At 47.6% G+C, this 12,384-nt stretch overlaps 1 protein-coding gene across 3 annotated transcripts in view; it reads left to right on the plus strand.

Annotated features, from left to right (window-relative positions):
• Positions 1-12,384, plus strand: part of Sry-alpha (Serendipity alpha) — a 119,064-nt gene that overhangs the window by 94,733 nt on the left and 11,947 nt on the right. For all 3 annotated transcript variants that reach the window (XM_069307036.1, XM_069307037.1, XM_069307038.1), the window contains 2 exons: positions 3,340-3,479; positions 8,643-8,754. In XM_069307036.1, coding sequence (XP_069163137.1) covers positions 3,340-3,479; positions 8,643-8,754 — 252 coding nt within the window. The remainder of the gene's footprint in view (positions 1-3,339; positions 3,480-8,642; positions 8,755-12,384) is intronic.

The following is a 12,384-nucleotide window of genomic DNA, read 5'->3' on the forward strand; positions in this document are numbered from 1 at the left end:
TTGCAGCCGTCTCCTTCTTTTCTGGCGAAGAATGAGACTGCTGCGTTCCGGAGGGGTCCATGGGTGGTTGATGCTTGGTTGGTCAGGCCGGGGGTGCATCATGTTTTGTGTCCGGTTGCGGCGCTTCGCCGTTATTTGCGCGCCACGGCTTCTGTGTCCGGGGATGCGCTGTGGGTTGATCCGGTTTCCTTTCTTCCCTGTTAGCGGGTTCAGGTCTCCCAGGTCGTCCGCAGGGTTATTAACCCTTAAACTGCGCATGGCGTATATATACGCCCTGAGTAACATGTCCCATGGTGCGCATTGCGTATATATACGCCATAGGGTGCCAGGCCTGATTCAAATGGCCCGCGGCTACACGGGGTTCACAGTAGCTTCCTCAGGGCTCTTGTAAACAGATGCCATTTAAAAAAAAAATCGTGGGCAATATTCTCAGGTGTGAGAGGCACAGTACTGTTGGAGCAACCAAGGCCGGCGCACGCAGCATGAGCGAACAGCATTGATGCTCAGCTTGTGACCACAGCATCGCCGAAAAATGTCAAAATAAATATATAATTGTTATTATTTAGCGATGACAATATTACAGATGACCCATGATTGTGATATAAATAACCAGGGTTGTGATAATAGCAGGATTGTTGTAATAATTAGCGCTGTGGGAGGAGTGATGCTGAGAGACGGAGGGAGACAGCATCGTTTACTGACTGTGTGGCCACCTGTTATTGTTTGCATTCACCTTACCAGGTCAGTGGTTCTCTATGGTGAACACAAATGTAGATACTTATATATAATGTGTGTATTAGTGTAATAACAGCAAAAGGATTATGCTGGGAGGAGCCATATGGGTGACGGAGGTGACGTCGTCTGCACGATTTGTCTAGCTGTTTAGAGGGTGGCCACTATGCTCTTTGGGCGCACTACAAGCTTAGGTGTACAGTTACGGTGCATAAAACATGTAGATATTTATATATAATATGTGTATATAGGGTAATAACACTGCAATCAGTATTGTTGGGGGAGAAAGTTTAGTGCGTGTGTCCTTGAATGAGTGAGGGAGCCGCCAGCCGCCATCTGTGTATAGCGACGACTCTTAGTGCCTGAACTAACTATATCAGCTTAGCTGTACAGTTGTGGTGAACAAAATATACACATACTTATATATAACGTCTGTATATAGTGTAATAACACCACAACTGGTATTGTTGGGGGAGAAAGTTTAGTGCGTGTGTTGAGGGAGTGGCAGCGAGTGGCTGGCTGGTGTGTGGCGGTAACTCTTCGTTGCTTTTCGACTCTCAATACCAACTTAGTGGTTCGTTATGGTGACCAAAACATGCCAATACTTATATATAACCTGTGTATAGAGTGTAATAGCAGCTAAACTATTTGTTTATTGTTTTATAAACATAATAATTGAATCACTAATATGCACATCATACTTTTGAGTATAGCGATTATTAACCACTTTTATTATATAAATATATTACAATACACACTATTGAATAATATTACTGCAAAAAAACTAAGAAAAAATCAATCGGAGACATTGAAACAATTAGGTAATAATATCTTTGTGGCAACTCCCATCTGTCAGCGCGGGTGACGCACACCGGGTCTGACGACCGCTCTGTCAACGCCCACTTTTTGCCAGACTTCCTTGGTCAATTGCGCCCAAAATATGTCACCTACGATTTTTTTATTATTTTTTCCGTGCTCAGGGGACACAAATTAACATGTTTAGAAGACGAAAAAAAAATTTTGAATTTTTTTTTTCTTGCGCACAGGGGTGTAAATGTCCCAAGGACCCCTGAGCAGTGTAAGGGTTAAGTCCAGCCAGCCTGCGGTCTATCCCCGTGCCCATGACATTCATAAGTTTGTGGCTCTTGCTGCCGTCTTTGGGAATGTGTCTTGGTCTGATATTCGGCCACGGGGATTTTGGCGGTCGAACAGGGTCCTGGCTGCTCGTTACCTTGTGAATGTCCCTGGGCCCCATCGGGCCTGTGTTGCTTTGGGTCGGCGGTTGCAGCCAGTTGTCTCTGCTTCGAGTTGAGGAGTGAGCGACGACCACCTCCCGGGTAAGTCCCTCTTTTTCCGTCTGTGGGTAGTTAGCTCCGGGGAGCCGATGGGGCTCCCCTCAGAAAACCAGCGTTGAATGTAATGAAACGCCATTTTCTGGGCGAGTCCCGGAGGCTCCCCGGCATCCCTCCCTCCCTCCGGTCGGCGGTTTTTCGCGTTTTTGACATCCAGCCTCAAGAACTGAGGTGTGGGTAGCCGGCGCGGGGGTCTGGGGCTCCCCCTTCCCCCTCCCGGGGAGGGGGGAGCTGCGCAGACAGCGGCGCGGCAGTGTGTGACATCACACTAGTTTGCTTGTTTTCGGTTGGGGAGTTCTATCCACTAGTTCGGCTTCTGGTAGCAATTTTAACCAGAATAGGGGTTTGTTTTGAGGCGCTTACCTTTCTGGGTGCCTGTTCTGGTCGATGGCAGACATAGAATGCTTCCAACCACATGGGGGGCTTCTATAGGCCATTGCTCCCCTTGCCTCTCTGAGGGGGCCCGGTTCTGGCCGTGGTCCCCGGTAGGCCTAAGAACTCCATACACATGACTGATGCCAAAGTCTGACATTAGCATATCAGCCTGGGATAGCTCCGGGGAGCCTCCGGGACTCACCCAGAAAATGGCGTTTCATTACATTCAACGCTGGTTTTTTTGGCTTTACTTCAAAAAGTTTTGAAATACTGTATGGAGAGTATGGAAAATCAGGTTGAAAATTTGTAACATGATGGCCCAAGGAAGATTTCTTTTGTTACTGAACAATTTCATTGAAGGTAGGAAAATCTTGGCCAATAAAATAAACACTAATAAATGTAGCTTCAGTATTTGTCCATACATACACTGATGCCAGGGAATACTTTCAGTAATGTTAGTTGCAAATGCTGCCCTAGAAATTGTACTACAGTGAAGGCTTTGTTTTCAATATATTCCAAGATCAGTTAAAAGTTGACATCAATCTTTGAATGTTTCATGTTTTGGAAGCACAGTACTGTATATCATATATAAATGTTCATCATTGTAACCCCTAGTCTTAAAGTTGCACTTTCTTCATATTTGCCATGAAAGAAAGTAATTACCAGGAAGTAATTAATTTATGATTACCATCCCAAAATATAATTTGCAGAACTAGTTCAGAATTGTTATGAGGTATACCTAGTGCTGTATTATTAACCATATTTATTTTCACCCTTCTGATCAAACTGATTTTAAAATTGCCTATATAGTTAATACTTGTTAGTAAATATGCCTTTGTATAATGTGTAAATGCAATATTAATTGTCTTGTATCGTAAAGGTCATCACTCGCAGTGTGTGCAAGCTGTAACAAGTGAGACTGTTGGCTGTGATACTTGTATTGATATCACAAAGTTCCTCAGTCGCTCTACCAACACCATGTCTTCAACCCGAGCATCCAGAAGAAACTTCACTCTAAGGGTATTTAAGTACTAGAACTATCTTTAAGAGTTATTATTATTGTGTGCTGTTTTACGTTAATGCATTGTCCTCTCTCATGACTTTTCTCTTGTTGTTACACTTGGTGGTATTTTTTGCTGATAATAAGAACATTTTAATGTATAAAATGGTAGCTCAGGTATAATTAAATTTTTATGCTATTGATTATAGAAAAAAAGGATTAAGACACAAAAACCTAGAGAATAATAATTTTTAAACACTAGTTTTCTGGGAGAACAACTATTGATGGCTCGTTGGTGTTTGCCTACAAAGGGACCAGAGGTCAAAATGTGGCTCTCTGATGTGTATTGAATTGGCTAGAGCTTGACAGGTTGCAAGCCCCAAGAAGCCATCATGAACCACCTGAAAATCATTTTATTGCATTCACTGCTATTTTCTGGGGGAGCCCTATGTAGCTCTCTGAAGTTATCTCACTCAGATTACCCCCAACTATTAGACTACATCAGTCGCAGAGGTCTGTTTGGCCTACCATGGACCAGAGCCATTACCTAGCCTCCCCTGACAGAGGCAGAGAGAGCAGGTGACACTGTCACCTCCCCAGGAAAGAATCCAGAAAGTCAATGAAGCAATACAGACCACTGCTGGGTTCAAAAGAACAGAAACCTCAAAATTGAAAATGAATTGCCCATACAATGTAAACAAATTATTAAAACTAGCTTGAAGAATTAGTTTAGCAGTTTTTGAGGCTTTAGTCTTTTTAAACCTAGAAGTGATCTGTATTGGTTAGCTGACTTTCTGGATGCTTTCCTGATGGGGTGGCTGAATGTCACCTGGTCTCTACACGTCAGTGAGGAGCCAGGTTCTGGCTCTGGTCACCGGTGGGCCAAGCAGAACTCTGTGACTGATGTGACGTAATAATTAGAAGCTATCTTGGCAAGATAGCTTCAGGGAACAACGGGGCTTGCCCAGAAACAGGCATTTCATTGCATTCAATGGTGGGTTTTTGCTTGCTATTCTTCTGCCTAGTGTCCTGAGTGCCTGGATGCCATGTTTGGTCATTCCTTCGGGCCATAGTAATTTCTCTACAGTGTTTCAGTGTGGTTCCTTATAGATCAACTCTCTAAACCCACACTTGCTTTGTGTGAGTTTGTAGCATGCTTGTTAGTCCTGCTTCTGACCAACAGTCAGTCTCTGCCTCTGCCTAGCTACCTGTTGGGCTTATGACACCTTTAACCTTAAGTCCTGTTTGCTTTTGGTCATCATTCTGTTTCACTTCCTTCATTTGGGGCTTATATAGCAACTGCTGCTTATGGATTAAATTTCCTGTTGATGGCAAGGTGGTCATTTGGATGCCCCAGGGTTGATCCCATTGTGTTGAGTACTTGGACTTAAGACACCACCTACCCTCCCTCTCTCTCCCTGAGGGTGTCTTGTTTACCCCATCCTGGTCTTGGCTCCATTGTCTACAGGTTTTGGAGTTGGTGCGGCATTTTTAACTGGGGATGTAGCCTGGGCCACCTCTGGCAGTGGCACCATCCTTTCTACAGCAGAGGCAGTTGAGCCATCTCTTCCCACCTGCTTCTTTCCTCTGCTCCCTCTCCTTAGGACTTTGCCTTCTAACCTTGGCATTGGGCGTGATAACAGGTTCGGTTCTGGGGCTGGAAGGATCCCAAAGTTGGCCCATGGATCCCTTTTTGCTCCTTTCAGAGTTTTGTTGCTTCTTGGGGCTAACTGACTTTTTCACCTTTATGTATGCTTTTGTTTACTCAGTGGATTTCCCCTCGGGTTTGGTTCTGTGTATTGTTTGCTGCTTCGTTCATGCTTACGGGGATTTCTGTTGCCCCTGGTGCTCTGTCACTGGCCTTTCGGGCCTATTTTAATATCTCTCATGGGAATTGAACCTCTTTCCTGTTTTGATTTTGTCCTCAATCCATATCATGTTCTGGCTGGCTGACATGCCCTGTTTTCCTTGGGTTTGGCTCAAGTTGTTTCAGACTATATACTCCATCTTACCTATTTTGTTTGATGGCACTCCCTTGCCACTAGTGTCTAATCAGATTCAAGTCATGTTGTACACAAGACAGTTCGCCACCAGCTTTTGGAGCACTTTTAACCTTACCTAACCTTCCCTAATTTAAACCAAATCTTCCTAGCGTAGCCTAGCCCTATGATGCCCAATGCTATGTGCCTCTGGCTAATACATCATCTCCTGTATGCATATATGGATTTGACATTCAGACAATGGATTTTGTTGAGCTGCCTTGCTTACAGTTTGGCCGTGTTCTGTCCTGCCTGGCTGTTGTGACGCATTGTGGATGTGTCTTGTTTTCTTGGTGTTCTGCTTATTTTCTTACTATTTTCTTGTGGCCTGGGTGCACACATTTGGTCTGGGTTTGCTGGGTTTGTGCGAGTTGTAGGATTTTGTATTTCCTTGGTTTGGTTCCTTCTCCTAAGGTCCAGTTATCTTTTGTTTTAAGTTCCTTATATTTACAGTTACATGGCATCTATACTAATGAGTGTAGCTTTGTTTTCGTGTTCCATGCTTTTTTGGACATGTTTTATCTTTTTGTTCTTTCATTTACATTGGTGGCATAGTTTTACATTGAATAATGGGATTGCAGGTTCACCACACATTTTATGGTTCCTTGTGTCTAAAGTGTACATGGTATGGGTGGTCAGAGATTCCTATAGGTGACAGTTGGTTGTATTACCTTATTATCAGTTACTGTAGCTTTGTTCCACTTCAGTATAGAACAATTTGATGTGGTCGAGATCTCTATGGAATGTGGCTGAGCTTATAGTGGGCTAATTTTCGAGTGTTGTAGCTTTAAGGTGCGTGTGAACACATCTTCGGTTCCTAGTTTCCCCTGGGTACAACTGTCTGTAGTGTCCTGGAAATTGCCTATGTACCAGTTTGGCTGGACATGATGGTCTATAAGGATTTGTTTAATTTGGTTCAGCATCTTTCAGGTATGGTTGACTGCATGTCTTTCTATATGCTGTTGTAGGTATCTTGTTCCTTGTTGATTTGAGTCCTCATCCTGTCACCATGTCAGCTCACCAGGGATCTGGTTCTCCTGTCCTTCCATGGTCGGGGTACTGGTGAACCAGCGGATGTCCATGTTGGTTCTGTCCCTGATCTAGGCCTGGCTGAGCCTCGTTGAAGCAGTTGGTCGGCATCACCTTCCCTCTTCTGGCAGCCTTGCTTCACCACCTCTAGGTGCTGGAATGTTCCCGGCAGTTATTCTTGTGAGGGGCCCTGAACTTTGTGTTTTTCCTACTGACCAGAGTATGGATTTGGGGTTTGTACTAGTTCAACATTTCTGGCCGTTTCGCCTCTCCTGCAACTGTCGAGTTCAGACCCCATCTGCCCTGTGTCAGCTGTTGTTTTGCCAGCTTCCTCTCGAGCTTCTCAGGGTTCTGTAATGTGATGCCATCCTCCACCATTGCTCACTGTCTTCTGAACTTTTCTGCTCTAGGTTAGGGCATTGAGACTTAGTATTCATCATGCTTTCCATGATTTGGAAGATTTCTAGTTCCTTTGGTTCCTTTTTTTGCCGCTGTTTTGGCTGGTCCAAACAACATCTTGTTGGAGCGAGTTATCACAGGTCGAGATTGGCCTGGGAATAACTCCTGGAAACCCCTCTACAGGTATGCTCCCTGGTGGTTTGCCTGGTCCAAAGTGATGGGGATGGGAGGGGGAGATGTCATTCAACCTTTTTGGAGCTGGATGCTATATGTAACTTGGCTTCTGACTTCTTGGGGTTTAGTTCTCCATGTAGTTCCCATCCAGGAAGTGTCCATTGTTCTCATGGATGGATTCCATAGTCCTTCCACAGGATAGATTGATGGCAATTAATTCAGCAAGGGAAATGGAACTATCGGGAGAAAGTGCCAAGCCATTACGACTATATAGCACTTGGAAGGCAGTCAGGATCAGGATTTGGGAAGGGACTGGAGGGAAGGAATGGTGCCCAACCACTGGGACAGTCAGGGATTGAACGCCAACCTGCATGAACCGAGATTGTCGCTCTACCGTCCAGCCCGAGTGGTTGGACAGCTTTCTTAGATTTTTTTTTCACTTCCAGCTTGCTTATGCTCTTCCTAAGATATCCTGGTCACTCAACAGTGTCCTCGCTTTTCCCTCTCTCCTCTTCAGTATCTGCTCTTGTGGCTTTGGTGGCCATTTTGTTCATTTGCAGCTTTCACCTTTTTTTTTTTTTTTTGTGGAGAAGATTGGGTTGGTTGGCATCCTTGGTGGTTTCTGCTGGGGTGCATAAATTGTTATGCCGTGGTGGTCCTTTGTCGCTACTCTCGTGCCTCTGGTTCTGTCTCGGTGAGTGCCTTGTGGGTTGGTCCCGTTTCCTTCTTTCCTCATATTTCTCAGGTTGTCCACAGTGCTATTAGGTCTAGCTAGCCTAAAGCTACCCTTTATGCCCATGAGGCTCAGAAATATCCCGTGACTACTGCAGTCTTTTCCAATGTGTCCTTGGCTGATATTTGGACACAGGCATTTTAGTGGGTTAACGGGTGTTGGCGGCCATTTGTTAGTCGGTGCTCCAGGGCCCAATCTGCCTGTTCTCTCTTCCTTCCTTCACCTTAGTAACTGTAATCTCTCCTCTTCTCTGTTAAGTCCCTAGTGTTTCGTCTTGGTGGTTAGCTTTAGGGATGCTTTAGGAATATTTTCTAGATGTTTTTCCAGTAGGGTGGCAAACTGTCGCTCATTCTCTACATCTCTGTGAAGTGGGGGGGGGGGGGGAGCCAGGTTTTGGCTCTGGTCCCTGGTGGGCCAAACACAACTCCTGTGGCGGGCTTGCAAACGTGACCCATTTGCATGGAACAATCTCAGCAAGATACCTTCAGGCAGCCACCAGGAGCTGCCCCAGATAGGAAAAATATTTGGAAATACGAGTTCAAAACAATATGATGTGGATCTTTGAGGGTGTACTGTATTTAATACAGTAAATTTGACTAAGCATTTAACTTAGTCCTGTGTAAATATGTATAGATGAAGTGTATGGACCTGCGTATTCTCCCTTGCTTCCTAGTAATGCTTACTTTTCCATTTTTAAATTAAGATTTGTTTTAACTTCTTTTCCCTATATTGTGTTGCCTTAAACTGCAACATTTTGTTTTTATTATTTTATTATTATTATTTTTTTTTTTTTTTTTTTTTTTTTACAGGTAAAAGAGATTAGTCTTGATATGAATGGGGCCTTACAGACAAAAGTTAGCCTGCCTGCTTCTCATTCAGAACACTCCATGCCTGATCAACCTAAGGAGACTACAGCTGCAGGTGAGACAAAAGAGTATGGACAAGTTAATGTGTGAATATAACATGTCTTGGTGATTAAAATAACAGAAACATTACATAGGATTAAAGTTCCAGTTAGTGTGCCATCAAATTTCTGGGGTTAGCCCCTACGGGTCCCCAGAGCTATCCAGGCTGATAGGGATAGTTCTAACTTTTGGCATCAGTCTACGTGGGCGGAGTTCTAGGCCTACTGGGGACCACGGCCAGAACCGGGCCCCCTCAGAGAAGCACGAGGAGCAATGACCTGTAGAAATGCACATGTGATTTTGGAGCATTCTTTATCTGCCATTGACCAGGACAAACACCCAGAAAGGTAAGCGCCTCAAAACAAACTCTTATTCTGGTGAAACCAACAAAAATAACGAAACAAGTGGACAGAACTCCCCAAGGGAAAACGAGCAAACAAGCATGACGTCACACGAGCCACACTGCATGTCTGCTCAGGTCCCCCCCTCCTTGGGAGGGGGAAGGGGAGCTCCAGGCCCCCACGCTGGCCATCCACATCTCAGTTCTGAGGCTGATGCTATAGGCAGAGGTCGTGTGCTCTGGCTCCAGTGGTTGTTTCAGCACTGTGCCTTGTGTGTGGTGACTGTCTTCTAGGTTGTGCACGAGTCAGGAGATATTCTTCAGTACTTGGGCTGCATGCGCCTAGGGCTTCCTTCCCTAGGTGCCCTGTTAGTACTGCTCTTGGGGTTGGGGCCACCTTCCGCAAGTTACTTGGGTTCTGCTCTGCTAGGCCGTTTACTGCTCAGTTTTCCGCCACCCTTTGTGTGCTGGGATGTTTTGTCTCTCTTGTCTATCTTGGGCAGTTTACACTGGTACGGGGCGCACAGCTTGTTTTCACCAATCATGGCAGCCAGCTCTGTTCCACCTGGGTACGCTGTCTTCTTGCGGGGTTTTCTTTTTCTTTTTGTTTTCCTTCCTAGTGGGGGAGCCTGCCTTGGTTGCCCCCTGCTAGGTTCCTGTGAGTATACACGTCCTGGGGTTCAGCTCATAGTGAGTCGTTTGGTAGATTGGGCGCCGGTTAGCAGTACCCTGCCTTGGCTTCCCCGAGTGTGAGTTCCGTCTCATGACCCTGGGAATTTCCTAGGGGGTCGCGTGGGTCCGATGGATGTGACCCCTGAGTCTCCCCTCACTTTGTGCGAGTTCGAGGGCTGCTCTGTCTCCTTGTCTCAGGGGACAGAGCATTTTTTGTCTCCGTCACGCTGCCTGTTGGGTCGGTGACACTTTCAACCCGGAGTCCTGTGAGTTTTTGTGGCTTGCTGGTGACTCAGTTTACCCAATCTACTGATGACATTATTCGAGTACAGGCAGTACAAGCGTTTTATGTTAGGATTAGGTTGTTGCAACGTGCTAGGTTGGTTGCTGCAACAGACGCCCCGAGGCTGCCCCATTTTGCTTATAGGGACCCGGACTTGGGGATGATGGTCGCTTTGGCCTTTGTTTTGTCCACGCCCCCCTGTCTTTCCCCTCCTTTGATTCGGAGTGCCTCCCCCTCTATACCCCCCCCCCCCTGGCCCCGCTTCCGGCTCCGAAACGTCTGAGGGTTACCAGAGTCATGGAAGGGTTTAGGTGGTCTTGAGACTCAGGCAGTCTTGGGGGATGCCCCTTCCAGTGTAGCGACGGAGGCATTTGAACTCTCTCTCCCTGCCGAAGCCTCTGGGTCTGACCAGTGGGCCCCTTTCCGTCCGGCTTTTCGCAAAAGATCCACGAACTTTTCGTTGTTTGACCTATTGTCGGGGCAATTGGGGGGGAGGGAGGCTTGCTCTGTTCGCTCGAGCCTGGTCTCACAATTTGTGGGCTTATCAGGTCGTCTCCGACGGTCTGCTGTGGCGTTGGGTGGCTTCTCCTTCGGGGGGCTCGGGGCTGATGGGGGCAGGCCTCTTCCCCCTGTGCTCTGTCAGGTCATCTTGGAGTGGGTTCGTTTGGGCGTGGTCGAAACGACGATGTCCCTCAGGTGGGTCTCCCGCCTGTTTCCAGTCTCGAAACGGGACTGTGAGGATCTGAGGTTCATTCTGGACTTGTCTAGTCTGAACCCCTGGGTTCATTGTTCCTCCCTTCGGATGACTACACTGTCCCAGGTCCGGCTTCTGTTGGAGCCAGGCGCTTGGTGTCCCTGGACCTCCAGGACGTGTTTTGGAACATCCCGATTCATCCGGGGTTCAGGGACTGGCTCGGTTTGTTGGTTTGTTGTGGGGCGTCAAGAGTTACCGCTTTCGTTGTCTCCCGTTCGGGAGACATCTCTGCACCTGGCACCTCGTGTTTTCACGAGCCTTACGCGGGTTATGGTGGCCCATCCACGTCTTTTAGGTGTTCAGGTGTTGGCCTACCTCGACGACTGGCTGGTCTGGGCTCCCAGCTGGTCTGCATGTCTGCTAGCCAGGAGTTTGGTTCTTTCCCAGCTCGCTGGGTTTGGGTTCTTGGTGAACTGGATGAAGTTCCATCTGGTCCTCTCCCAGATTTGGACTTGGCTGGGTCTTGTTTGGGACTCTCGAACTGCTTCCTTGTCTCTCCCTCCGGAGTCTCTCCTTCGCCTGCGGTCCCGTCTTTGCTGTTTTCTGGAGGGCTCGAGGGTCTGTGTGGGAGCCTGAACTTTGCGATGCTGGTCTACCCGCCTGTTGGGTTTGGCTGCGTCGCCTGTTCTGGTTCCTTTGGGGAATTCCCTTCCGCCTCTCTCGCGATCACTGGGTTTGACCCCCAGGGGCCTTGCGTCTGTTGCTGCGTCGCTGGCTTCCTCTTCGGGTTTTTCGGGGTTCAGTGCCATGGTGCTTACCTGAGCTCTCACTCTGTGTTCACAGACACATCGTCTCTCGGCTGGGACTTTGTGACCAATGCTCACCAGACCGGTCAAGGGCGATGGGGTCCGTCCTTCCGTCGGGCCCACAGCACGGTGCGGGAGTTTGCGGCCGTTTGGTTTACGCGTCGCAGGGTTCAGGTCACCCGCAGATCGATGATCCAGCTCCATTCGGACTGCAGCTTGGTGGTTCTTTGCCTGAACAGAGGGGGCTCAATGCGGTCCCAGGCTCTTTGGTGCTGGTCACTTCGGGTGACTCGTCTGCTGAGTTCTCCTAGTTTGGCCCTCCTGGCAGTTCACGTTTGGGAGGGTGTCCAACGTCTTGGCGGATGGCCTGTCTCGGTTTGTTCCCCTGTCCACGGAATGGACAGTCGACGCTTACTCATTCAGTTGGCTCTGCCAGACGTTCGGGCACGCCGAGGTGGACCTCTTCGTGCCGGCATGGTTGCGGCGCCTCCTGATATATGTGGCCCCCTTCCTCGACTGTGAGGCAGTCGGGATCGATGCCTTTCAGCATGACTGGTCGAGGTGGGGGTTTCCTGTTCCTCTTTCCCCCGGTTCAGCTGTTGCTCTAGGTTCTGTCTCGCTTGGAGATTTACCATGGGGGAGTAGTCCTTTTGGCCATATGGTGATCGGCCCAGCCTTGGTTTCAGGCGCTGTTTGCACAATGTCTGGACCCGGAGGTCTTCCCGCGGCTCCGCCTCTTTCGACAGATCAGACGGTGCGTCACGTAGCTGGTTCGTTCTTCTCCTCGAGTCTATGCATATGTTATTTTTTACTCTAGTCTATCATCATGTCTATGGTGATCAGGTGGCTTC

The sequence above is a fragment of the Procambarus clarkii genome, chromosome 59 (genome assembly GCF_040958095.1).
Source record: "Procambarus clarkii isolate CNS0578487 chromosome 59, FALCON_Pclarkii_2.0, whole genome shotgun sequence".
Lineage (NCBI taxonomy): Eukaryota > Metazoa > Arthropoda > Malacostraca > Decapoda > Cambaridae > Procambarus > Procambarus clarkii.